The sequence below is a fragment of the Sebastes fasciatus genome, chromosome 8, assembly GCF_043250625.1.
Source record: "Sebastes fasciatus isolate fSebFas1 chromosome 8, fSebFas1.pri, whole genome shotgun sequence".
In the NCBI taxonomy this organism is placed as follows: Eukaryota; Metazoa; Chordata; class Actinopteri; order Perciformes; family Sebastidae; genus Sebastes; species Sebastes fasciatus.
This window is the reverse complement of record NC_133802.1, coordinates 25,413,294-25,439,759: the sequence shown is the minus strand read 5'-3', so window position 1 is coordinate 25,439,759 and position 26,466 is coordinate 25,413,294. Positions and strand designations below refer to the sequence as shown.

The following is a 26,466-nucleotide window of genomic DNA, read 5'->3' as shown; positions in this document are numbered from 1 at the left end:
TACAACCTGGCAACCCAACATGTGTTGTTATTAATGCTTATAACTGAGCTGTAAAGCATTAGCAAATGCTGTATTAAATAAATAAATTAGTTACTTATGTTTTTAACTCTTTATAAAGTGTACCTTCTATTTTGGAGTAAAAGCCAGCAAATAACTTTTTTATGACTTTTATTTAACATATCTATAAGCCTTGAACAGAATCCATGCAGTATGTATGGTGCATGTGCATGCAGTACAGACCGACAGTATGAGCAGGACTCCTCGCTGAGATTTGGTGGAGATCCGTTTCTTCAGTGTATTTCCCAAAAGTTCTCGAATGAAACACCAGAACAGTCACACACAGCGAGCGGGCTTGTATCTGTCCGATTTTGCCTTTTAAATGACAGCCACCTCCTGGACCCACTGGATGTGTCGGCATGTCAAAGATGTGTGTGTGTTCCTGTGTGTGACTCCTGTTTAAGTCCACTGAAGTGGAGTATCAGTGAGCGTTAGTGTGTCCCATAAGTGTATGTGTGTGTCTCCATCCCCTTGGTGCCATTGTAGGAGATAACGTTTCCTGCCCCCCCCTTGCGCCCACATCTTCATCGCCATCCGTCATGATGTCATCTCTCCTGGCCCAGAACAAAGTTATCTCCCTGGGAGAAGCCGGCCTGTCGCGCTCCCTGTTCAGAGAGCACCCAGCCCTGCCCTGCTCCCACCCATTGCCTGCTCTGCCTCCGCGCTGCTGGCCCTGATAACAGCCTCACTCTCTGGCCTCATGCACTCACAAAAACACGGAGCAACAAGAGGGAATAGAGATGCTGACGGCCCCTAGGGCAATCTCTACAGGAGTGTGGTGGATATATATGTTACTGCTATTGCATCAGAATGAGGATGCTGCGTGGGTCGATGCTGTCCAGGAACGTCAATCCACTAAACCATCTAAAGTGGAACTGACAAGATGTTTAGTATTATTCGATCAGTGCGTGAATTGTAAACATTGGTCACATATATGATGGTATTTTTGCCACCTGGGGGCAGCGGGAACAAGCTGTAAAATGTATTTACGCATCATTTGTTCACCAGCTAAAGTCGCTGGCTATGTCAATCTGTTGTTAGGTGCTGGGCTGGTAGTGTACAGCAGAGTTTTTTTGCTGAAAACAGCTGCCTGCTGCATCTGGAAACGAGGTTGATGAGAGCAGTGAGACTGAACCACAAAGTTAAGTTGTGGGCAGTAAAACCAAAACAATGAGCTGAAAGGCACTTAAGCTCCATAGAGCTGAGGGGGACAGCAGAGGAAGGGATTCTGTGGGTTCATTACTATGAGCGACACATTTGATATTACACAGTCATTTGATCCATTGTGAATATAAAATATAGATATTGGACATTTTGCAGTTGAAAAATGGAACTGATGGAAACACTATGTCGTGTTTTTAAATGACCTCAGCTCAGACATATCTATCCATCTATATCCACTGATTTATCAATCAGGCTCTCGTTGGGATATTCATTGTCCACAGAGGATGAATCATGATTTATGTGCTGAGCCCCTGACCTTTTCTGTAGTCGCATTGTTAGGTCAGTGTTTTCCTTTGACCAAGTCCATGTCCATGAAAAGCTATTCTAATAACTAACCATGACATGTATTGTGAAGATTAACGGTCTCTGAATCCTAATGTTTTTGGTGACCCCAACTTTTCCTTCTGGAGACACCATCAAGCAAAAAAATCCCCTCATACACAGGAAATACCACAATCTAACAGACAGTTTGCTATGACATTTATCTTCTTGGTCCTCAGAAGATGAATTCCTCTGCTTTATGTTGCCCCCCTCAGAGCATCCCTGTTATAGGTACGCTTCTTAAAATGCCTGTTGGGCTTGAGCTTTATGCTAAATGCAGTACCTGTGAGGGTTTCTGGACAATATTTGTCATTGTTTTGTGTTGTTAATTGATTTCCAATAATAAATATATACATACATTTGCATAAAGCAGCATATTTGCCCACTCCCATGTTGATAAGAGTATTAAATACTCGACAAATCTCCCTTTTAGGTGCATTTTGAAAAGTGTGCGATTAACTTGCGATTCATCGCGATTAACTATGGACAATCGATTGACAGCCCTATGCATTATACAATATCCTTGTAATTACATTTCTAACAATATTTGCTGATATCAAAAAGATCAAATTAGAATGTGGTAAGACACCTGAGAGTGCAGCGATTATCATAGAGTCGATACTGTGATGTTGAATCTAATAGGAAAACTAGGTCATTCTTTGACTGGGAAGCAGCGGGGCTTTCTCATCTCTAACTTTCCTAAAATCAATTTTCAAAGTTCAGACAAAGGATAATAATTCAATGTGGCTATTATTTTGCATTGACAAAGTTTCATCTGCCAGAAGGGATTTCAGCATGTCCTTTCTTTTAATCACAACCGTTTGGATTTTAGGTTCAAGTGACCATTTGAAGCATGAGAGAGAGACACACACACACACACAGGTGGTGTAGGAAGTCCTTTAATGGTGAGGAAACAGGCAGAACTGGCAGGAGGAGATAAGACACCGCAGACGGTGTCCTGAACGAAAAATGAATGAAAAAAAGAAAATGGGTGGAGGACCAAAGGAGGGAGAGGAAGAGAGGGGGGTGGCGATGGCGCGGGGTGAGGGTGAGTGAGTTATCAGCCATGCAGAATAGTAGTACACCTCATCTTGTTATCCTCTAGGTTGGGCGGCGCTTTTTGCTTTTCGAGATAACAGGCGGTTCACTCCAGATTGTGGCTTTGAGTTAGTTAAGCTAACTGCAGTGGTTGTGTTTGCAGGATGGGAGCTTGTGGTCAGTACTGCAGGATGTTTGGTTCTAGTGTCCTGTGTTGAGTTCATATAACAGGATAACATGTGGAAATATGGATTGTTGGCTAAACTCTATTCGCTCCAACAGGCATCACAGTCCTTTGCCTTCATACGGCACATTTCTGTTTTTGTATTTGAATATATGAAGTCCTGTTAACACTTTTTAAACTCAGAACTACTTCCATTAATTACCATATTTCCACATTCACAGGCCGTAACACTTCATTTCTTCTGAAGTTGTTTGTTCTTTTTACTGTGGCCTGCTGTATATTTCATCTGCACCGGTCTGCCAGCATTGAAGTGGCACAACTCCAGCAGTTTCTTATATACATCCCTGGATGGCAGCCGTTCGCACAGACCTCCTCTTCACATGGTGTACGCCACCCAGTAGATCACGTTCACCACAGCGAAAGTGAAAGGGAATACGGCCCTGGCGTAGATGTCGATGGTGTCGGCATCGATGGGCTTGCAGACGCACTTTGAACAGCATTTCTTCTTCTTCTTCTTCTTCTCCGTGGTGTCCTCCGCCTGCCTGGACCGTCTCCTCCTCGGCTCGGCCTCCTCGCTGCCGCCCTCCCCGGGGATTTCGCTGCTGGAGCGTTGGGGCCGCCCGTGGCGGTTGGAAATCATCACGCCCTGGTTCATGCCGGTGACTGACAGGGAAAACAGAACCATAGCCTGTTTGCCGTTCTTCACAATGGACTGTAGGGAGACAGAGAGAGAGGCTTGTCAGCACTTTCTGAGGGCAGTTTTGAGTCATTCAGCATCAGATATTTGACAAATCTGGCAAAAGTGACAGTTAGCCCATCTGCCACCTAGTGGACTAGTTGTGTAGAATCCAGAAAATATTATGGAAATCTGCCTTATATCAAAAAGAGGAGCTGCAGAAAAACGTATTTTAGCCACCTAAAAAATTTATATCAGTTTAAGTGTACGCTATATTTACAATATTTTCACAGCTTTACCTCGCCATCAGACAGCCTTTTCTGACAGGGAACTGAAGTCGTTATAACGCTCTCTTCAAAGCCACCAGACTACATTCACAAAAACAGTCATTTTACCTCGCAGAACACAGGAGTTGCTGGTCTACCGCTGCATCGATCGGTTAGTTTGTTTGTGTTATTGTGTGACTTTTGGATCTGAACTAACGTGGCGTCCACAGCAGTACGTTGCTTAGCTTCCGTGCTGATTCTCCTGTCTGCTTCTCCAAGCTGGGAGCATGCCGACCGCCATCTAAGTTACTGTAGGTAATACTCCGACTAAGGATTTATGAATATATATATATGTAGGACGTCATGCAGAAACCTACGTCAGGTCACGTGGGAAAACGTTTTTAGAAGGGCTTGAAGGGAAAATAGCATTTTGACTCTAAAACATACAGACTTTGACAAAATGGTGAATGTTTGGATTTAAATACATAAGGAACACCAGTGGGAAGCTACACAATGATATAAAACCCTCGAAAATAATGGACCCCCCGCCTTTAAAAAAAACTATGGTTTATCATATCTTGGGATTTTTTTACAGTCATTGCAGTTTTATTCACATCCACATTGCATGCTGGTTCTCCACACATTTTCAATCACACCACTGTGAGACTCAATGTCTCTCACTTCACTCATCTTGTCATGTCTTTTACCTCATTTATCTTTTGTTGTCACTGCAGCATACAACCAGTTTTTGCTTATTATTTCTTTTATATCATTTGATTGTTCAATTTACAAAAAGTACCATCAAGTCAACTATCCTGTTCTGAAGCTATACCTCAGTAAGATGTACTGTATATCAACAGCAAAGATAGCAGACAGTATGATGAGAACCACTATTACTCCCTGAAGGGAAATCTGCTATTTTCCCTTTATGCTCTACAGAGATTCATTGTCTTGCTGAAGGTCAGTGAGATGGATGCTTGTCAACACCGGAGTTTGAAGCGCGGCCCAGGTCTATGTTTGAAAGGCGTGCTCATTACTCACAACACCCCCCTGAAGCTCTATGTTGTCATCTGCTGATGGGAGAACATGATGGGAGTGATTTCCTCACCTCAGAGCTGAGCTTGTTGGCCTTCGTCTTGGCCTTCTCTTTGAGTCGGTAGTCAGCGTTGTAGTGAGCGAAGGCGTACTCGATGAGGGCCGCGAACACAAACACGTAACAGATCCAGAAGTAGACGTCTAACGCCTTGATGGCTGACGCTCGAGGCAGGGAAGAGCGGGCGCTTACCATCAGCGTGGTCATGGTGAGAACAGTCGTGATCCCTGTGGAAAGAACACAGAGTACAGATCAGGGTTTCGTGGGGTTTTAGCCTGCTAGCACCACCGAGTACAGCTACACAGAGCCGCTAGCATGGCTGCAGGCTCTTAGTGTCATTAACAGACCACACAGGCTGTGAACTGAGAGCCAATATGTCTTTAACAGCCCAATAATCTAACATTTATCTGGCATTTTCTGCTACATTCTGTTCTTGACAGGATAATACAGTCTGAAGCCACTCATAGTCTTGATCATCATCACTACCATCACAGGTGAAGAGTAGGCTTGCCGTGGTAGTCAGTGTTACCAGTGTTATCAATACATATTTGAACGATGGATGATACAATTAGAAAGTGAAAGTGTCTGCTACGTACGGAGTCTCAGCACAGAGCAGCAGGAGTCAGATTTCACACACTTATCACGGGACGAGAGAGAGTTGACAAACAAGACGATGGTGAAGGATTTGGTGTCAAAGTGAAAAGCAAAAGCGCCTATTTGGCAGTATTTTGGATTTAACGGCAGGTGGAAACAGGTGGAAACAGGTGGAAACAGGTGGAAACAGGTGGAAACCTGCGGCTCCGCAGCGAAAGCTCTACCGGAGAGGCCAGACACACAGCCATCCAATGTTAAAGATCAAAGTAAGCGCTCTACATATTGAGCATCATCCTTTCTTGTAAAATGTCCGTTGTAATCGGTAACACCGGTGATACACAAGTTTATTAACCGGTGGGAAAATGTTCTCATCGTAGCATCCCTAGTCTTTACAATACTGGAAGGGAACAGCGCTTGATGGCTAATGGTTTTTGCTGCTAGCAGCCTTGGTGACACTTAAGCAATATATCTCAATAACATCTGGCCAGATTTCCACTTCTACACTTTAAATATCAATGTCTAATGGGCATAGTGCCATGAAATTTACTGAGGATATTATACTCCTCAGAGGATGAACTTTTTCCATCTGGGACATTTAATGAGATTTCCTCTAGCTCCAACCTCAGGACACAAAGTCAACTTTTAACACATCTCTCATTATATAACTGCCAGATTGCCATGAAAACCAAAAGTATAAACCATTTGATTAGGTCTTTCCTCTGGCTGGACACCAGCTTTGATTTAAGTTCCACCTTTTAAAATGTCCTATTAAAAGTTGAAACAGACCTCATCAAACTAATACCAACCTAAGGACACACGAGCAGGGACTGCTGTTTGGCTGATCCAGAAAGACACCCAGGACATGGCAACCAGCAATATCGAAGGCATGTATGACTGGATGATGTAGACGCCTCGATTACGTCTCAGCTCGAAGCGAAGGCTGAGCCTTGGAAATCGTCCCGCTGGGGAGCAGAAAAACAGACACTGTGTTTAATTGCTTTATTGAAGAAGCTAATTATCCATTATGAACATATCCAATTGTTCTTCACAGACACTGTTATTATAGAATGAATATCTGCTCACTTGTGCCCCTGGTGGCAAAGCTTCAAGATGTGAGACATAAAGAAGTATTGCAAACTACATTTTCCCAGCAGCACCTCCTATCATCTCCTAAACCTCCTGCTAGGCTCAGCAGCAAGCCTGACTTGATTCATTCCTTCTATGCATAGAATATAACCACAGAAGTGCCTGAAGTGAAAAAAAAAGATAGAAGTCTTGCTTCAAAAAGGGTCTTCCAACACAATATGCAAGTCCAAATCTCAAAATAGTACATAATGCATAAAAACACTCTCTCACATGTAAGAGGCTTTCAAACTGTCTCTACTAGAACTAACCTTAACAACAAGAAAAACAGAAGAAAACAAAAGGGATGCTCACCAGATTTGAAATTCATCATCTCCGTGACAAACCGATAGTCTGTGATGGTGAACTGGGAGAGCTCCAGTTTGTCCAGGCCGTGGATGTGTTTCTGACTGTCTGACCAGTGGTACACAATGTCCTCTGAGGAGTAGCCATCTAGAATGAAAAAAACAGAAGACAATTTATTAACCAACAAAGATGCAGTAATGTGAGGGCAGTAGTAGTAAAGGAGAAAGCTTGTAACCAGGCGGCAACCTCTGGGTCTGAAAAGTGAAGCCAATGCAGAAGTGCCTTAAACTTGCATTATTTCTAATAGCCAGCAGGGGGCGACTCCTCTGGTTTCAAAAAGAAGTCTGATTATATAGGAGTCTATGAGAAAATGACTCTACTTCTTACTTGATTTATTACCTCAGTAAACATTATAAACATGAGTTTATGGTCTCAATCACTAGTTTCAAATCTTCTTCAATACAGCATGATGTTCATTCATTAAATTATGGTCCCATTTAGAGTTAAATAGACCATAAAGCAGGGGATGCTTTAGGGTGTGGCTACCTTGTGATTGACAGGTCGCTACCACGGCGTTGTCTGGTCTGGGAGTTGTCCGTGTTTTCACCTTATAACTTTAACCCTTTCATTGTGTGTTTTCAGTTCATGAAAGTTAACTGTAATGTTGGTCGCCAAAAAATGTCTTATTCAGCGTTTGGTTGTACTTAGTTCCACCCTCGCATATCACTTATGGTTAAAAAAAAACAAGCTGGCGACGGCTAAAACACGCCGAAAGAAATCAAGAAAGCTACATTTTCCATGAATGTGTGAAGGAAGAGAAAGACGTTATGTGAATCCCAACTTACAGCTTTCCAGATCCAGCATACACTCCTGTTCGTCCATGGGATACTTGGTCAGGTCCATATCACACGCCACCGTCGAAGTGATTCTAGGAACAAAATAGCCTTCTTAAATTGTATGTACACCATTATAGTTGTCAACTCAACTGACAAAAAATCCTGCTCATGTTCCCATGGTTCCACCCATTCAGAAAAATAGAAAAAAAAATGTGTTTCAGTTGCCTAAACTTAACCAAACCTTAACCATAAACAATGACATCCTGATGACAGAAAAACGTGTATGGGTTGTTTGGAAAGGCAATGACAAAGGATGTAGTTTGTTATTTCGGTCGGATGATTTTCTTTTAGCAGAGCAGTAAAATAGTTTTGTTTAAAATTTCATGGATTCTGCCGACATACTGACAGTAAAGCCCAATTTAGCTCTTTTGATGATTCACCTCGATCCACTTTACCTTTACCTTCACCTTTCTTTATTCCCCTAACTCCCCCGTCTGTCTGCATCGGCCTTGTTCAAGCACATCAGATCATATCAGAGACCGCAGAGAAATCAGTTTACTCTCAGATCACGGTATGGATCATGAGGGATTTTCATTCCCAAAGACAGCAAATACGAGATGTCTGTGCTCTCAAATGTCTGAGATTTCTAGAAAATCTGAAACAAGCAAGAACTTTTTCATATGTAGAAAAAAGGAATCCAGATACATACTGTCTCACTGGTTGTGTTGTCTGACTGTCTGAGTGTGACTCGTGGAGACAATAATCTGTTTGCTCATACCGGCTGCTGTATAGAATGACTCCGTTGGGCTGCAGGCGGATCAGCTTGTTCTCCACGGTGACATCGTGGAACCAAGCAGATTTGGCGTTAACGATGAAGGTGTCGGGCAGCCACAGCTTGTCCACGAATCGACTGTCCAACCCCAGCGTCTTGTTGGTGTGATTGTAGGAGAGGCGGTCATCGCGCCAGCTCTGTCGCAGAAACACGGTCATGGTGTAGTCCTGCCAGGAACAACACACATACAAACACACAGACACAAACATTAAGGCTGAGTCACGGGCATGGGGAAACAAACTGTACTCAAAGAAACACCTCTAACGCTGCAGTACAGTGTTAGAAAAAACAAAGAAATAAACTCAATTTATATCAAGAATATTTTAAATGAAAACAAAACCAATGCAAATGTGTGTGGTTTAGCGACCTGTCAATCACAAGGTAGCCACGCCCTAAAGCATACCCTGCTTTATGGTTTATTTGACTCTAAATAGGACCATAATTCACTAAATGAACATCATGCTGTATTGAAGAAGACTTGTTATTTGCGATTGAGACCATAAACTCATGTTTACAATGTTTACTGAGGTAATAAATCAAGTGAGCAGTAGGGTCATTTTCTCATAGACTTCTATATAATCAGTCTTCTTTTTGCAACCCAAGCAGTCACCCCCTGCTGGCTATTAGAGAGAATGCAAGTTTAAGGCATTAAGGGAAGTGTAGGATTGCATTTTTGGACCTCGATCAATAAAATGTCAGGATATCTCGGTCTCTGCTGCGTTGATTTTCACCATTGTTCCCACCAACAATGGGACTGCAAAGCTAAATTGCTGGAGTTCCTCTTTAATCACTGCAATTTGGTGGGAATCTAACACTTCAGTTTATTTTTGTTCTGAATAGTTCTCTAATAGTCTCATAAATATCACCTAATTTAAACAAGAGTGACTGAAATGTGTAAAATCTTACAAAGTAGAGCAGTATTTTTTTTCTTCAATTATGTATTTCTTTTATTATTCCATGTTTCTACAGTAGCCCAGAACAGACAAACACTGGCTCTAGAGAGGGACATTCGTGTTTTCACGTTTTCGCGTCAGCCACCACAGTTCTCCTACATGCTTGACACGCGGGAGAAGTTTCAGTTGGTTGCAATCTGCAACCTCCCCGCTAGATACCGCCAAATCCTACACACTGCACCTTTAATGCCTACTGTTCATCAACAAGCTGTAACTTAGAAGGAGAGACGTCATTAAAGGAATTTGCTTTTTGTCCTGTTTTCAGCTTTTGGTGAGCCTTTATTAGAATGTTTATTTCTAGGTGGATTTTCAACTAAAGTGAGGAAAATATTTATTTGTTTGGAAAAGTATCCGGGCCACAAAGTTCATCTTCCCACTATTTTTGGTTCTTACCATACAAAATCCCTGAAAATATCAGATTATCTAACAAGTCAGCCAACGTGTCACACATGTCACACACTGAGTACTTTCAAACCCTCAAGTGGGATAAATCAGGATTATGCAAATAGCAAATCTTTGATCTGTGCCGCAATGGATAAGTTGAGGGATGATAGAGAATCTGCAGGAGAGAGCGTGACTGTATACTCTACCATGTTGGCTTCGGAGATGTGGTCAATGCTGGCCACTTCAATAGCCATGGCCACGTTCACTGGCGGACCTGCGGGGGGGAGAAGTGAGAAAAGAAAACAAACCTGCCCCCAAACACACACCCCCTCCCTACCACCCATCAATCGCTCCCAACCGCACTCCATCTCCCATCTGTTTCCCTCCCACCTTCCATCCTCCCACGTCTCAAACACTCCTACAGTGCATAGAGATTAAGCATTATCCAGTTTAACCATGCTAAGTGGCACATCGCACTGTGGGCATTCATAAACAGCACTGGGCTTTCATGGACTCGCACAGAGTGAGCTTCAGCCAAAACTCACACACACACACACACATACACATGCACACACACACACTGTATAGCACTCAACAGTTTGCCATATGATTAGCATGGAGTGTGCCTCTGTGATCGGATGCTGGAGGGCACAAACTACAGGGGAGCTCACTGATGCATAGCAGAAAGGCTATTTATACTGAACATTAAGGAATCATACATTATCATTCCCCACCATTCGACACCATCCCATAATAATTTCTCGCAATTCATATTCAATTGGCCATACACTGGATGTATAGTGTGAGGTGATTTGCAATGGCATGTTTATTGCACGCCAAGGTCAGCAGGAGCGAGTTTAGAGGGTGTCACCTGATGCAATAACAAGCAGGTCTTACACAGTATACCCTCCAGTGGTTCTGCACGGATTACTAACACGTGTTTGTAACACATACACTACATACAAATGTATGCCTTGTATGTCAAAGTTAATGCGATAACGCGTTAACGCAAATTCGTTTTAACAAGCTTGGTAAAAAGATCCATAAATATTAGATATTTATTATGTCTCCCAAGAAAAAAAATGTGATTCACATATTGTTTGTACTTTCATAACCAAAATAATTGGTTTTAAATTGTGTTTTTGTGCATCAACTTGCTCGCAATGTTATATCCTTTTTTTTATTTGCGTACGTTTCATATTTATTTGATTGTTTAATGGCACAAATAACTAAAAGGCAAATAAATAAACAAATAAATAATTGTAAAAGGCTATGGGATGTGAGCTGAATGAATGAAGGGACCTACTCCCAATAACACACATGATTCCTCAATGGTCACAAACAGCCTTTCCTTTATAATGTCACATCAATAGGAGTGCCATCACCACATGATGCTGTGTTATGAAGTCGTATGTAGGCGTGCGCTGCACAGGACGGTGTGCGGTGACAGCGATGCTCCTGCTCCACATTTTCACCTTTGCTCAGCTGAGTTAAGCTGTGAGACTCAGAAATCTATCGCTGTGGTCATTGGATGTTTCACATCTTGCAGCCATTCTTAGCAACATCTCTAGAGCGGTGCTCTTTGTTTGCACCACCCGTCTCCCTCTCGTCCTTGAAGGACATCGCCCTCAATAATCCCCTGAGCAAAGCTTCTCATCACCTCGATGATTTTTTTTGCAAATGATTCACCTAACTGATGAGTCAAAGCAGGTATTTATAAAAAAATAAATACAGCTTTGTTCTAATGTCGTACAAGACAAAAAAAAAAAAAAAAAGACACCTGTCATGATAATGGACTTGGAAAAATGAAATGTGAACGCCCATGTTGTTGCAACCTGGGATGGGTGATGCTAAGGATGGCTGTAAATGTGAGGGGGTGAAATGCAACCCAACGCCACGAGCAGCAGATCTCGTACTCACCTCCTATCCCAGGGCGAAAATTTCTGGCATAGCCCTTCATTAATTCATCCAGGTTAGGTAACCAGGATATTTGAATGTCTGAACCTACATAGTCCCCAATGTCATTCACCATGGCCCTAAAGGAGACAAACAGCAAACACAGCAGCCTTCAGCAGGCGTCCAGCATGTCCACCGGAAAGCCTGGCAGAGCCTCAGATACAGTCAGGAACATGAACACATAAAAACAAACCTCTGAATGTCAGACAATGTTAGCTGTTGAAAGAAAAAGCATTAGAAGTTGTTCTCGAACCTTTCTGGCACCTGCATGATCTCATCTTTAGGGTAAAAAAAAATTTCATGAACCCAGAAATCACGTAGTCCTTTAAAGCTGCATCATTTTCTTTCCGTTTTTATGATTTGCCACTTGGGGGCGGCAGAACCCGCTGTAAACACATGTTACACAGTAACATATGATCTCCTTGCAAAGTTGTTAGGGCAAACATGTTAGTAACTAGTTGCCTATCTACACATCCAGCTGACACAGAGCAACATTTGTTTATTTGTGTTTCTGTCCTCTTGACAAAGTCCAATATTCACTCTACTTTTAGCTCTGTTTTGGTGTCCACCACCTCGTGAAGGAAACATCTGTCCCAGCTCAGTTGCTAACTGATAGTGTACAGCTGCCTGGTCTCCAAAAAATGACACAAGACTTTCACCCAGGAGGCCGCTGTTGTGTCCTTTGTGAAAAACAAAAGTCAATGTTCACTTATTTTAATTTACATCCATAACTTAAATAATGTAACAGACATTCTTATTTTAAACCAAACCATGATGACAACGAATGAAGATAACCAAGTAGATTTGTTGGGTTTTTGTTTTGTTTTGTTTCAATTTACTTGCGTTAACTACATATTTAAAACTGTGACTGTAATCCGAGAGAAAATACGTTTCCCTCGAAACGTTATTAAGTGGGTTCGTCCCCACAAACAACCCCTTTGACACTACACATACTCATCTAAACCATTTTATTAACCATTTTTATTACCTTAACCATTAATATAAAATTATAGAAAACTGCAGCTTTAAATTTGAGTATGGTGTAATTTGGATTTTTTTTTTTTTTTAACATGGAGGGATCTTCAACTCAATTCTAAAATAAGAAATAACAAAATGTGGAAAAATTGAAAATCTCAGTATTGTTTTAAAACAAAAGAAATAACGTGTTTATCATGTTTTTTTGTAGATTTGTAGATGCTCTGAACACATGTGACACAACAAAATGTTTATTCTATGATTGTTGATACACAAACTTGAGGAATATTAAGATCATCAGACAAATAATATAAAGTTATAAGCCATGTCGCATATTTTGCAGAAAATAAGAACAAGAAAATACACTCTGTCATATAGCCTATAAATCCCAAGTTTTCTAAATGTTTTGAATTATTTATTATTGACTTAGTCTCTTAAACTTACAACAACAATAGGATGAAATTTGAATATATAAATATTTAAAGAGATTTAAGTGGGATAAAGCAGGCTCTTTGTTCTTTTTTATTTGTGCCCTCTGGGTTTATAGATACTTTGTTTTCGTTTATTTAAAAAAAATATATTAAGTGCTATATTTCCTATATCTATAAGTCATAGTAAGTACAATGGATGTGCTCTGAAATAATTCAAATGATTACATGTTATCATTAGCAGTGTGTCATGGAGACAACGTGTCATTTGTTGGAGGGTTTTGCATGAAAATGATCAAATTCTACTGATACTGAATGTTAGAGTAAAATAGCAGCCATCAGCTGTATCCTCTCAGATACCTCCACTTGTATCAGCATCACAAATCCACATTGATTAAAATCCTGGTTGGCATATTTGTCTTCATTCATGTCTCCAGAGTGTATTTGTCCACAAGGAGGCTGATCAAATAGTGTAGCTTCAGATTCCTCACAGCTCAGACTGAACATCACGCTGTGCTTCAGTCCACCAGCCTCCAGACCTTTTTATTTTTAAAACAATAGGTTCTCATTAGACGACATATCCCCATTTAATAAGGCATGATATTACATTGCTGCCTCTAGTTTAGGACAGTGACACCTCAATTCAATCTGGTCCTTTTGCTTTTCCCATTCCTCTAACCTCTCAAGAGGGGAATAATAGTGAAATTAAAACAATTCGCTCGTATGAAAGGACTCCTGTGAAGCCCTCGGGGACTGCTAGAGGGCCAAGAGCGCATCCTGACAGACACACTGCCTCGGTGTGGGATTTATTACAGAGCAGCACAGCTCAGATACCACCAGGTGGCAGTTTTGCATTCTAAAACAGAGCCTGTAAACAGATGCAAGCAGATATACAGATACCATGCAGATATATGGTACAGTGTGAACCTAAGTCTTGGTCAGTTACAATATGCTGTCATTCAATACAGGCAGAGCTTTATCCATTAATATTTTCATATATTTTAGAAGCAAAACTGCCATCCAGAGTGGAAAGAGCTGACTGACGAGCAATAAATACATTTACTGTAATAAAATGAAAGGTTTCACTGACATTCAAAGGCTGCTGGTGGCATTGACGGGGAAACGGACTTGATCGAAAGGCGTAATTATCGACCAACAATGAAAAGCCATTCAGTGACCTTTGCAATAAGGCTGACATTTGAAGAAAGCCGACTTCCTAGAGAGCAAAGCATTACACTCGCAGCTTCGTGGAAAACTGACCTCCGCAGCAAAATGTAACAATTATCTGCTTGTCTCTACAAATAACAGTGTTTCTGCCACGTGATTAACATTTCCCTCGCGAATCCATTTGGTAGTGGCAGATGTATTTTTAGTCTGGCAATCACTGTCATGTCTGAAATAAATGGGAGCACCGAGTGAATTAATTAATCACTGTGTGACTCCTGGATTCCTTCCTCACTAATTGGTACTTTCTAAATATGGACATGAAAAGCTTTTCCTTCAAGAAAATCCGTTAAACCACCAAGGTCAAACCTCGCATTGGAGGGACGAGACCGTGTGTCTGCTATAGGGACAAATCCTATTAGTCTGTTTAGTGTAACCTCATATTCATTTTCAGGAACTTGCTGTGTCATGTGTCTGTTCTGATCAATCAAGATCAATGGGTTTACTGTGAGTTTGTAGTACAGGGCCGTCTTAAGGCATAGGGAATATAGACGGTCATATAGGGGGGGGCGCTGCATTGAGGTAACAAATGAACAAATAAAGAAAGAAAGAAAGAAATACACTTTTCACCCCAGTAACTCTTGTTGTAGTGAAACTGACAAAACACTTTTATGCCAACAATATCAGGGACCAATTGTTTATCTATATTATAATAAATACAGTTACAGCTCCAAATCCGAATTTCGCTGAGGGCACCAAAAGGGATAGAGCCGACCCTGTTTTAGTATTATAATTCCTGACCTTTCCTGTTTGACTTTACCTTTAAAAGGCATATTGTATGCACTTTCCCACAAGTATTCTAGTACAAGGTGTTTTTATAGTTACAGATTAAAGAAATGTAACTTCTTACCCCCTTTATGTCAAAGCCCAGTACAACATTGTTTTTCTTGGACGTCTTGTCAATGAATTTTGACTTTCTGTAGAGGCTATCATCATCTGTTGGTGGCTATTGCTGCTCATACTCTTCTCCTTTTTTCATTTTTAAATGTATTTATTTTGTATTACTTATTTATTTATTTTAATTCATTAATTTATTTATTTAGTTTACACAGCTCCTCTCCTTTTTAATTTATTTATTTGTTTGTTTTACACAAATCTTTTTTTATTATTATTATTTTTTTTTATTTTTTTTTTTTACACTGCTCTTCTCCCATTTATTCTAAACACATAAGAAGCGTGTCACTTCCTGTGAACCAGAGGATTTTTAATCATTCAAAACATTAAGCAGACGCTGAAAATGTGAACGCTTTTATCAAATTACTAAATCTTGTATCCCTTTTTTATCAATAATTGATATAAACTAGCAAGTAGACATTTATTTAAAATGTCACAGATTATTGCTTTAATTAAATGCTGCTCTCTAAAGAGCAGATTGGACTTTATCTGACTCTGTAAAGACTTTTAAAAATATTGTTGAAGAAAAATGTGAAAGCATTTAGGTCTTTATTTCTTGACCTGAATTTGCATTTTTATGACCACAAGAAGCCAAACTGAAGCATATGCAGCAGCTCTCCAAGGGGAAAGACATATTACTGTTAAAAGACATGTAAGGGGTTGAGCATTTAACTGCTCTCTAGGTTTCACTAAACATTTGCACCTCTCTATTTTCTCACCCCTCCATCCATGACAAACAGTGGAGAGAGTTGGTTTCCAGACGCTCCTCTCCCGTCTGTATTTCACTTTCATTACACATCTCTCCCGAGGCCTGGATCCGCGCCCGTCTGTTTATGAGCTCACATTAAACAGATGGGGAGAGGAAAGACAAAGAGCAGCAGCCCCTCTCAAATTTATGGCGTCTTTTTTGTGATCGTAATGTGCAGCACGCACTAACAAGCCTAATTAGTTTTATATAGTGACACTGCTAGTTACCTGAGAACGGAGCAGAGTGGCCGTCCCCTGATCCTCACTCCGACAATCACTGTTTCATTTGTTTTACTGGCGTCGACGCAAGATGAGCAGCACTGCGAAATCCATTTGGATAAATCATAATAAAACATTAAAAAAGTAGCTCATATCTAGAGGCAGCTGCTCCATTTGTATGACTGTGTGTATCTGTGTGTGTGTGTGTGTGTGTGTGTGTGTGTGTGTGCTGCATTAACTGACAGTTACAATGAATAATAGGTTGCTTTTAATTCTGCAAACAGATCATTTTATGGACTACATTAGTACTCTACTGTTTGACAAATTACGCATTTTAAATATGGAGTCCAAGAAGTGACATCATTTTGCTACATTTTTTATTTAATGTGTTCAAATTTTAATGAATGAATGCTACATGTATACCTTTAAATCCTGTCACTTGATCAAATGAATTGAAAATTAATGTTAATTTTACTCTCATATTTATCTTTTACTGGCTCTTTAATTTATTTAAAATTCCTTATTCTTGATTCCTTTGATCCTAATGTGCTATAAGCAGCAAGGAAAATGGGAAATGTAAGAAGATATGAGGAAATAGGAAATGGATAAATGATGAAAGGTGTGCTTTAGGAAAAAGGGAATAGGAAGAAATAAGTTTTAAAAAATGTTGTATTTGTCCAAGGTGGCGAGGTAAACTGTGCACCAATTTATCGAGGACTTGAACTGAGCCTGTGCAATTTTTTCACAACAACCCTGTCTCTTAGAAATTACATATATAAGCTACTAATTTGTTTTGCTAAATTTGTTTTGAATGACACAACTACAGCGTGGATTATTACTGACAATGTTTTTTTTTGTTTATTCAGTCAAGGAAGTGCTACTTTTTGTACCACACAGAGATCATAGGGAAATGGTTGTGGTTTTTGGTTGGTGTACACATTTTACAGGACTTTGACACTGGAGAACCAGGGTTAGAAGTCCCACGATAGATTAAGATTACAATTTTGAAAATGTCATGTCAAATCAGTGTGGACTTTTTTAACATCAAACCAAGGCGTTGATGTTTCCCTAACTTCTACCAAAGTGCTCTGAGTTGCCTAAAAAAGTGATTCTCAAAGTGGGGTCTGTGGCACTCTGTCAGGGGGTCTGCGAAATAATTTGCTATGAATTATAAAATTGTGCTGTATCATTAAAAAGCACATATCTACAGATGGGGACCATTTGTGCCAATAAAACAAGCATATTGTGTCTATTACTTCCACCCATGTTAAGTTTGGGCCAATAGAAACTCTGATATGATTGTGACACACAGCAATAAGTTTGTTATTTTAAAGTTGAGACACTTACAGAAAGTTAGCTTTAGACTGGTAAGTTTAAATGTCTGGATTTATTAAGACTATGCCAGTTTTACTTCTGTTTATTTTCTATTTATATTATAAATCCTGTCAACTCAAGTAAAAATCCCCCTCTGTTTAAAAGTATATAAGAGGTGTTCATATTCAATAACATTGCAAATGTATCTCATCTTATCTTTACATGATTCAAATTGAAATATATTTCTGTTTATCACTATGAAACTGGTCTGAGGTATTTAGGTTGAAAAGTTTGAGAATACAAATAGTTTCAATGGCATCTAAGAGTAGAAATGGTAGTAAGCATTATGCTTATCTAGGGTACAATTTATGAGGGGGTCCTTGGACAATTTTCTCCCCTTTAAGGGGTCCCTGGCCTAAACATAACTATTAACTATTTTACTCACCATGCTTTTCCTATCAGATACATGCAGTATGCATATTTTGCAATGTCTGTACAGTATAATATCTTCTGTAGCTCTAAACCTCTTAAAACTGTTGTTAGTTGTTTTAAATTATTTTGCTCTGCTATGTGATATATACTTTAACAGTGGATATCTGTACACCCTCCTGTCATAACACAATGAATCAAAACTACTCTGGAATTCATTTTACAGCTTTTCTTGTAGGATGAGTCCCTTCTTTTCTGCTTGGAAGAGGATTTGATTCAGACTCTAAAAGAAGGGCTTTGTAGACGTGCATTGGAATGACACAAATCTTCTCTGTTAACTTGTTTCATGTGTTTAGTTCCTCTTCAATTGGGATTTTCACACAGTGAGAAAATGTAATCTGTTCTAATACTGTGTTATTGTTTTATCTCTTTCTGCAGAGAGGTCAGAGGTCAGCTACAGAACAGCAGCCCCGGAGCTGAGACTGTCTTGCTCAAGGACACTTCAGCAGTGTGAGAGTCTGAACTACGATGATCTCTGTAAACATGAGGCCTCCATTCCTTCCTGATAAACACAGTGAAATCTACCGTGGGATCTGCTGGATAAACAGACTGTACAGGACAGAGGAGATTTACAGGAGAGCAGGTTTCTCCTTATCGGAGTGGAAAAACGCTGCAGGGCTGCAACGCTCAGGTCACTGAGTATCCTCAAAGATTATTCCAGCGAGACGGAAAAAACTCAATTCGTACTTTCAGTATTGTGATTATGGGATGAACTGCAAATCATAGATAATATTTCCACGTATGGTGTTCACAGCACTTGGAAAAACTTGGAGTTGATTAATACTGAAAGACTTCTTCAGCAACAGAGGACATAAAATGTCCTGTAGCTGCTATGTCTGTTGTTTTGGTGTGGAGCTCAACTTTAAAGGGAATAACTGGTAATAGTAAAACAATATGTTATTGAATTATTTAAGGCAGGGTTCTCCAACAAGTAGCTTGCTCACAACCAGTTTCTGAGTGGCTCACTAAAGGTTCAAAGAATATGTTCATAAATCTGAAAACACTAAGTCACTTTGTAAACCTGTTTGAATTACTATCCAGTCAAATTCACAGACATAATACAAAATTATGAATTAACAATCAGCTGTCAATTAAATGACTTATTCTGCTTTCAGGTTTCGTTACAAAAGTGATGCTGTAACATTAGGCGATGTTAGCAGACTAGCAAGCACACACCAGATTTCACAATGACCACAGAAAATAGCCAGGCCAATAAAAAGGTTAAAAAAAATATGCTATTTTCATAAGGAATAGGTAACAGAGATTTTTTTTATCACGAATGTGAATAACAAAAGTGTGCGTCTCATTTGCTCTGCGAAAGTGTCAGTTGGTAAAACATTTAACGTCGAGCACCACTGCACCAAAGTCCACAGCAACTTTTTTAATGGGACTTTCCGGCTGTTAGCAGTATACGAACAGAGAAGTTAAAGGAACTGAAAACAATACTTAAAAGACAACAGCCTACGCAGCAACAGAGGCTTTTTTTTAGTGTCGCACATCCTAACAAAACAAAAAAAAAAAACTTAGTTTATGGCGGGATTATAATCGAGGCGATGACTGCAGTGGCTGAAACATTATTAAAGAACCAGAAAAGTAAGACAGAAATTGTTTCTGCTATTCGCGATGTACAACTTGGTGCTATGAGAAGCTCTCGGACACTTTCATTTTGTCAAATTAGCTCTCAGAGGAACAAAGGTTGGAGACCCCTGACTCAAGGTATCCCCTGTGAAAACTGTGATTTTTGTTCTATCAGTCAAATTATTCGATCAACAGAAAATGTATGTATTGTTTAAGTCATTTATCAAGTTAAAAAAATAGAAAACATTTGGTGGTGCCAACGTCTCAAACGTGAGCATTTGCTGCTTTTCTTTTCTTTTCGTTTAATACCATAAAGTAAAGTGAACTCATTTGTGTTTTAGACAAAATGAGTGCCTGTGGGGATATACATGAGTTCTCATTTTTTATATTTTATTTATTAAGCAATTAGTTATTTAATTTGACCAGACAGTAAACATTTTACACTCTTTAATCATTTGCTTTTTAATTGTATTAACAAACATTAAGGTCTAAATGCTGCATCAGAGCCTTCTTCACACTTCTGATGGGAAAATACTGAATCTTTGATTTATTTATTGTAATTACTCAAATTATGATACATCTAATACACATTTAATGGTGGAATCAGCACAAAAAATATCAAGTTTTCATTTATACGCCCCAAAGCTGCTAAAAGCCCTCAAATACAGAGGACTTCAGTGTCCTCAATTTTAGCTACAATCCCAACTACAATGTTGTGAAATGAACAACTCAATGATAAAAATATATAATTCTATTATTTATGTTTGCATTATATGTACTCACTGTATCAAAGTCAACATTTTGTCGAAATGGCATATCTCCACTATATGCCATTTGCATATTGCTGTCAGATTTTTTTTTTTAAACTTTTGTTTATTGATATTGTGCAGTTTATAAATCACAAAATCAATAAATGAAATAATTACAGTATTATCCCCATCCCTCCCCTGCTCCCCACTATATTGTGGCCTCCAGACTTCCTAAACAATTTAACTTACATGTATTTGATAATCCGAATTTGGAATGTTAGAGCAGACAACAGAATAATAGGCATAAAGTGTTTACACATGGTGCATCGCCTCAGATTGAGTGGGAGGCTTTTAGTGGAAGCACTGAAGTGTCCCTGCACCACCTCGCCCTGCTGCCAGAGCAGCGTCGTCGGGCTAACAGAGCCAGTTCACGCTGCCAGAGAAACACGATCACATCACTGTGTTATTGGGGGAATGTGCTCTCCGGACAGTAGGAGAGATTTATCCGCTGACTCAGCCTCTCACACAGATTGGTTAGGAGCACTGTGTCACTTGCTGTTTAAGGACGAAGTGTGACCGACCAGAAGGATCATGACATGTTGGGATTAAATCCTGCTGCATCACATCCTGCTGCCACATCTAGCTAAACACATAACATGTCCATGTTTGGACATAAAAACAAAATGTCTACAGTCCCAACTCCTCTGCCTGTCTTTCTGAAAAGCCAGAACATACGACTGAGCTTTTCTGCCCATATTGTAAGATGAATTAGCATCTACTATTGGACTGGATAATAAAATATGCTGGAATTGTTAGCAATCAACAACTACAGCTCCCATTCAGGGCTCCTGTTGACCCCCAATCCTCCCACTCTCCGTGCACTGTGTATGCATCCTGTATCTTCTCCACAGCAGACTACACACGATACATCTGTAGTTTGATTTTTTATTTCATTATCTCATCTGTTTTTGTGTCTGCTAGTTTGTGGGCATTTGATTAAAAACTAATTTATTAGAAATATAGAAATAAGTGAACGTTGATTTTTAGTTCACATGGGACACAAACAGCGGTCTCCTGGGTGAAAGTGCTATGTTTGTTTGACCCATCACCACCCCGACCATCTCCCTATCCGTATTTTCAAAGGGCAGTCAGTACAAACTTACGTCAAAAACAAACGTAATCCGTGACAAAATATAGTTCCCTTGAAATATAAGTCAAAGTTTTGTAGTATGGGAATGTCATTTTTTAGGAAATGGCAACACCAAACCACTGATAGCTCATCTGGCTCATCATGGGTGTACATGAATTTGGTTATTTTCTCGTGTTTTGCTGTCAGCAAAATAAGTTATGAATATTGCACGGGAGGAATGGTAAAAGTAGTGAAACGAAAAGGAGCAGATGAGATGACTTTTTATTTTCTTGCTCAATGTCTTTGGAAAAGCAGGACTTATTTTACCACGAGGCTTTATCAGAGCAGCCATTTCGACATGTCATAGCAGGGTAAACAGTCAGGTGTAATTGATCAAATTAAATACGGCCCCATTCTATTTAGTATGTCACAGCCATTCCAGTGAGCCAGCCTGCATAATAGGGAACAGGGCCATAATTATTGTTGGCAATTACACCTGTATTTACCCTGTAATGACATGTCAAGATGTTTGCCATGAAAATGGTCTATAGGCCTTTTTATACAGAGACAATTTGACATGTTATAACAGGAAATGCTAGGTGTAATTAATAATATTTATAACCACTGCACCTAAATGGAGCAGAGCAATCGTTAATATCATCAGTTAGACCTGTGCTTTCCTGCCAAACAAGTCAAACTGTCTGTAGTGATAAAGGTCTACTCTGACAATGAAGGGTAAGGCTGATGTTATTCTATAATTTTCTGAGTGTAAACAAATCCCATTATTTGCCCGAAATCACTCCCTATTTACTACTAGTACACTGTATTATCACTCTCCTCCATTTTACTTTAGTGTCAGAATTATTGGTGTTAAATTCATGCTCTACATAGTGCCCTCAAAAATGTCTGCAATGAAGTAGCGTCCGTGATGTGTACACTACTTTCTGTTCATAATCCCACAATGCAATGCGTCACATCATATAGACCATTTCACAGTAAACACAAAACATTCCAAATGTGTCCCTGTTCATTTCCTTTTGTATGTGAATGACAGCAGCTGACAGGAAGTAAATATGGACCCAAGCTGTTGCCTAGCAACGCAATTCCATTGAAACGGTCTATAGAATTGAAAATTACAGCTTTGTAACTCACAAATGAGTGATTTCAGACAAATGATGTGTTAATCTCAGCCAAACATGACTGATAAATAGTGCATTTGGAGGGAAATATTTTCGGCCTTGGAGTAATGCACATTTGGTTTGGTGTACTGATACTGTATTTACAGCATCAGGATTGTGTACAGTAGGCAGATTGAGGGGGGATAACAGCCCCCTTGTTGGCAAAATGAGCAAAATGCCTCCCGTTGGTTAACCTGCCATCCCCCTCTCCATCTCCTATAGTAACAGAGAGAGTGCAGGGGCAGAATATGTTAGTCTAATCTAGTCTGACTGAGGTTTGTGCAAGTTAGAATCTACGGCCCTGACCATGGCTCTGAAATATATCAGTAAGTTAGACTCTATGGCCCGACCACGGCTCTGAAATATTAGTAAGTTAGAATCTATGGCCCCGACCATGGCTCTGAAATATTAGTAAGTTAGAATCTACGGCCCCGACCACGGCTCTGAAATATCAGTAAGTTGGAATCTACGGCCCCGACCATGGCTCTGAAATATCAGTAAGTTGGAATCTACGGCCCCGACCATGGCTCTGAAATATCAGTAAGTTAGAATCTATGGCCCCGACCATGGCTCTGAAATATCAGTAAGTTAGAATATATTGCCCCGACCACGGCTCTGAAATATCAGTAAGTTAGAATCTATGGTCCCGACCACGGCTCTGAAATATCAGTAAGTTAGAATCTATGGCCCCGACCATGGCTCTGAAATATCAGTAAGTTAGAACCTAGGGCCTATGGAGGTTCACTAGACACAACCAATGAGATTGTTTGCTTTCGGGAACATTTGAGATCAAATAACCGAGACCGAGAAGTAACCGAGACCAATCCAATTTGCGTACAATGTGATGTTATGGTTCTATATTCTCAACACTCGTCTGTGTCGTCTTCTGTTTGAGGTTTTGTTGTCCACTACTACAGTATTTTATAGCCCACTCCTCGCTGTCTCTCCTGCAGATATTACACTATCAATTAGATGCAGATTGTGTTTGGTGAAGTGAAGGGGGAAGTGACACTTCAGCTGGAAAGAAAAGCTGTGAAATGTTACGCCACACCAAAGGTGGCGAGGCATAACTTAGCGAAGCAACTTTTTGTGAAAGGGATAAATGAGGAGCTAAAAAGAGAACTGGAGTAAACTCTGTTCAGAGCGGGGAACGAGGGGAGGAAGCAGTTTTGCAACTTTCAAACACCAAAGGCAAAACAGCAAAGTTTATGTGAAGGAGAGAAAGAGAGAGAGAGAGAGAGAGAGAGAGAGAGAGAGAGAGAGAGAGAGAGAGCGCTGACACATAATGAGGTGCAAGAAAAAGCCTCCACTGCATTGTACTGGGAACAAAATAATAATAACAGCAGTGACTAGAGGCAGGAAAATCCAATTACAATAGCTATTACTCCCTCTGCTGGTGGACAGCCAAGAGGGACAATAGAAGTGATTTGCCCAAATTTCACCCAAAGCTTAAGTAGCTTCGCCCTTTGCCCTTTTCAGTGGAGCCACTTGCCAGAATCTGGGCTTTGGGGAAACTGGATGCTGGTTATCCTCAGAATTGGATGCTTGTGGAAGCTTATGGATGTGAAGGCATTTCTACTGCACACAGACGAATGTACTGAAGGCCTCTATAGTGACAACATATATAAAGTTTAAAGCACTAACACTCACCATCTGGTTTAGACACGCCTGGTTTACCCCCAGCTGACACAAGCACACTGCTTTGTATTCAAGAAAGCTGCGTAAGAAGGTCGTTTATAATACTGACAATCAGAGGTCAATTTCAGCGTGTTTAAAAGCACTTTAAATGGCTCAGGGTTGAAGGGTTTTCTTCATCGTTTTCACTACTCACTTCACTTTAGGTCCACAGTTGGATGTGATTGATTCATTTTTAAAGACTAATTTTAGCTAAATGTGCACCACCAAACAGGAGGTGTTGTGATGCCAAATTCAGTGGCATATTTGTGATGGCAGCTCTCCATCTGTTAATTCCCCTCACTTTCCTTAAAACTCTCCAAGCTGCAAGGCTTCTGTCTCTGTTGTTGATTATATAGCAGAGCTCTGTTTAAATATACTGTATTAGATGCCTTCACAGAGAGGCCTGGTGTGCATCATGGCACCATCTGACCCTGATGGAGCAGGCCTGCCTGGAGGTGGGTGACGTTACACAAAAAAAAAGGCACCCACTCATCTCACCTGGCATTCATCTCCATACCTCTATCTCTATGCATATGCATTATGCAAATAGTGTCATCAGGTTGTCCATGTGCCCGGAGGTAAAGCAGAGGAGACTACAGGTTGTGGGTGTGGAGAAGTACAGTAGAGGGTAAAGCCACATACATTCACATTTACTTTACATTAATATTGATTAAAGGGAGGTGATGCACAGAAAAGGAGGATCAAACTGGCAATATTTTAGCTTTAATTTGTTGATTTTTTCTAAAGTATAATGGTGATGTTGGTTGTTGATTGCCTCGTGATTTACCAAAATATGGATATTCTGATAATTGTTATTTTTAGACTTTAGGATTATGGTTTATCCAACTTTTTATTCACCTATTTTTTGGAGCGCTCCTTAGTATAATGGGTGACACGCTATATTCTATAGTAATAATAAGACACCTGCAAGAAGTAAAAAAAACAAAACAAAGGTGATCTCACCAGGTGAACAGATCCCCTCCAATGAAGAGCACAGCAACACACGCCAGCACGAAAGTTAGGATCTCCATTCCTCTAGCCTTGGTGGTGATAAATAATTGAGGAGGAAAAAAATAATAAAAGTTTCCCCTGAATGGAAATCGACGACAGAAAAAGCCACCGAGTTTTATTTTAGCGCGCTCTCCTCCTCGTGATCCGGCGCTGCTGAGAAGAAAGTAAAGTGCGCTGGTGGAGGTGGTGGTGCTGATGCTGATGAAGATGCTGAAGATGCTGGTGTTGGAGATGGGGATGTGGATGGTGACCCCATGGTCATGCTCCCAGATTGCTCCGCGTCCAGGAGCGCACAAGAGCAAGAAGAGCGCACAGAGGAAAAGAGAAAAAACTCCCGGTTCGACACCGAAACAACGAGCTGATCCAACGCTGCTGCTGCTGCTGCCTCCTGTCCTCCAGCAACAGAGAGGAGAGAGAGAGAGAGAGAGAGAGAGAGAGAGAGAGATGGAGAGAGAGAGAGAGATGGAGATGGAAAGAGAGAGAGAGAGAGAGAGAGAGAGAGATGGAGAGAGAGAGAGAGAGAGCACAGAGATGGAGAGAGAGAGAGAGATGGAGATGGAGATGGAAAGAGAGAGAGAGAGAGAGAGAGAGAGAGAGAGAGAGAGAGAGAGCACAGAGATGGAGAGAGAGAGAGAGATGGAGATGGAGATGGAAAGAGAGAGAGAGAGAGAGAGAGAGAGAGAGAGAGAGAGAGAGAGTGTCACTAATCTGTCAATTCCCTCAGTTGCTCTAAACGTCACAGATTGAATCTTGCCATGGAGGAGGGGGGATGTCACGAACATAAGACTTCAGTATATTATGTAATGTTGAACATATTTGCAGCTAATTAATGTCTCAAATAAAATAATTTTACACTTAAAAAAATGGATAAATAGTAGAGGCTATCTAAAGTGAGGGGCCCATTGGGGCTCAAAGTGGGTACAGGGATACCCAGCAGTCCTTGAGTTGGTCTGGAGGACCTTACACCATTAACCTCCTGAGACCCAGTCCATTGACATGTGTCCTCTGTAGT

At 40.3% G+C, this 26,466-nt stretch overlaps 1 protein-coding gene across 1 annotated transcript; it reads right to left on the bottom strand.

Moving 5' to 3' along the window:
* Positions 1 to 2,485: 2,485 nt before the first annotated feature.
* gabrd (gamma-aminobutyric acid type A receptor subunit delta) lies at positions 2,486 to 25,880 on the bottom strand. The gene is made up of 9 exons (XM_074644651.1): positions 25,407 to 25,880; positions 11,807 to 11,922; positions 10,093 to 10,160; positions 8,496 to 8,716; positions 7,727 to 7,809; positions 6,891 to 7,028; positions 6,260 to 6,415; positions 4,875 to 5,086; positions 2,486 to 3,536 (listed from the first exon to the last, which is right to left on the bottom strand). The coding sequence occupies exons 1-9, from the start codon at positions 25,472 to 25,474 to the stop codon at positions 3,201 to 3,203; spliced, it is 1,398 nt and encodes a 465-aa protein (XP_074500752.1). The 5' UTR covers positions 25,475 to 25,880; the 3' UTR covers positions 2,486 to 3,200.
* Positions 25,881 to 26,466: the final 586 nt, after the last annotated feature.

Coding starts and splice junctions, on each gene's coding strand:
- gabrd (XM_074644651.1), bottom strand. CDS start 25,474: ATGGAGATCCTAACTTTCGTGCTGGCGTGTGTTGCTGTGCTCTTCATT. Junction 7,810..8,495: donor GTCATTCTATACAGCAGCCG/GTATGAGCAAAC, acceptor TTTTGTTCCTAG/AATCACTTCGACGGTGGCGT. Junction 5,087..6,259: donor CCCTGCTCGTGTGTCCTTAG/GTTGGTATTAGT, acceptor TTCTTTCCACAG/GGATCACGACTGTTCTCACC.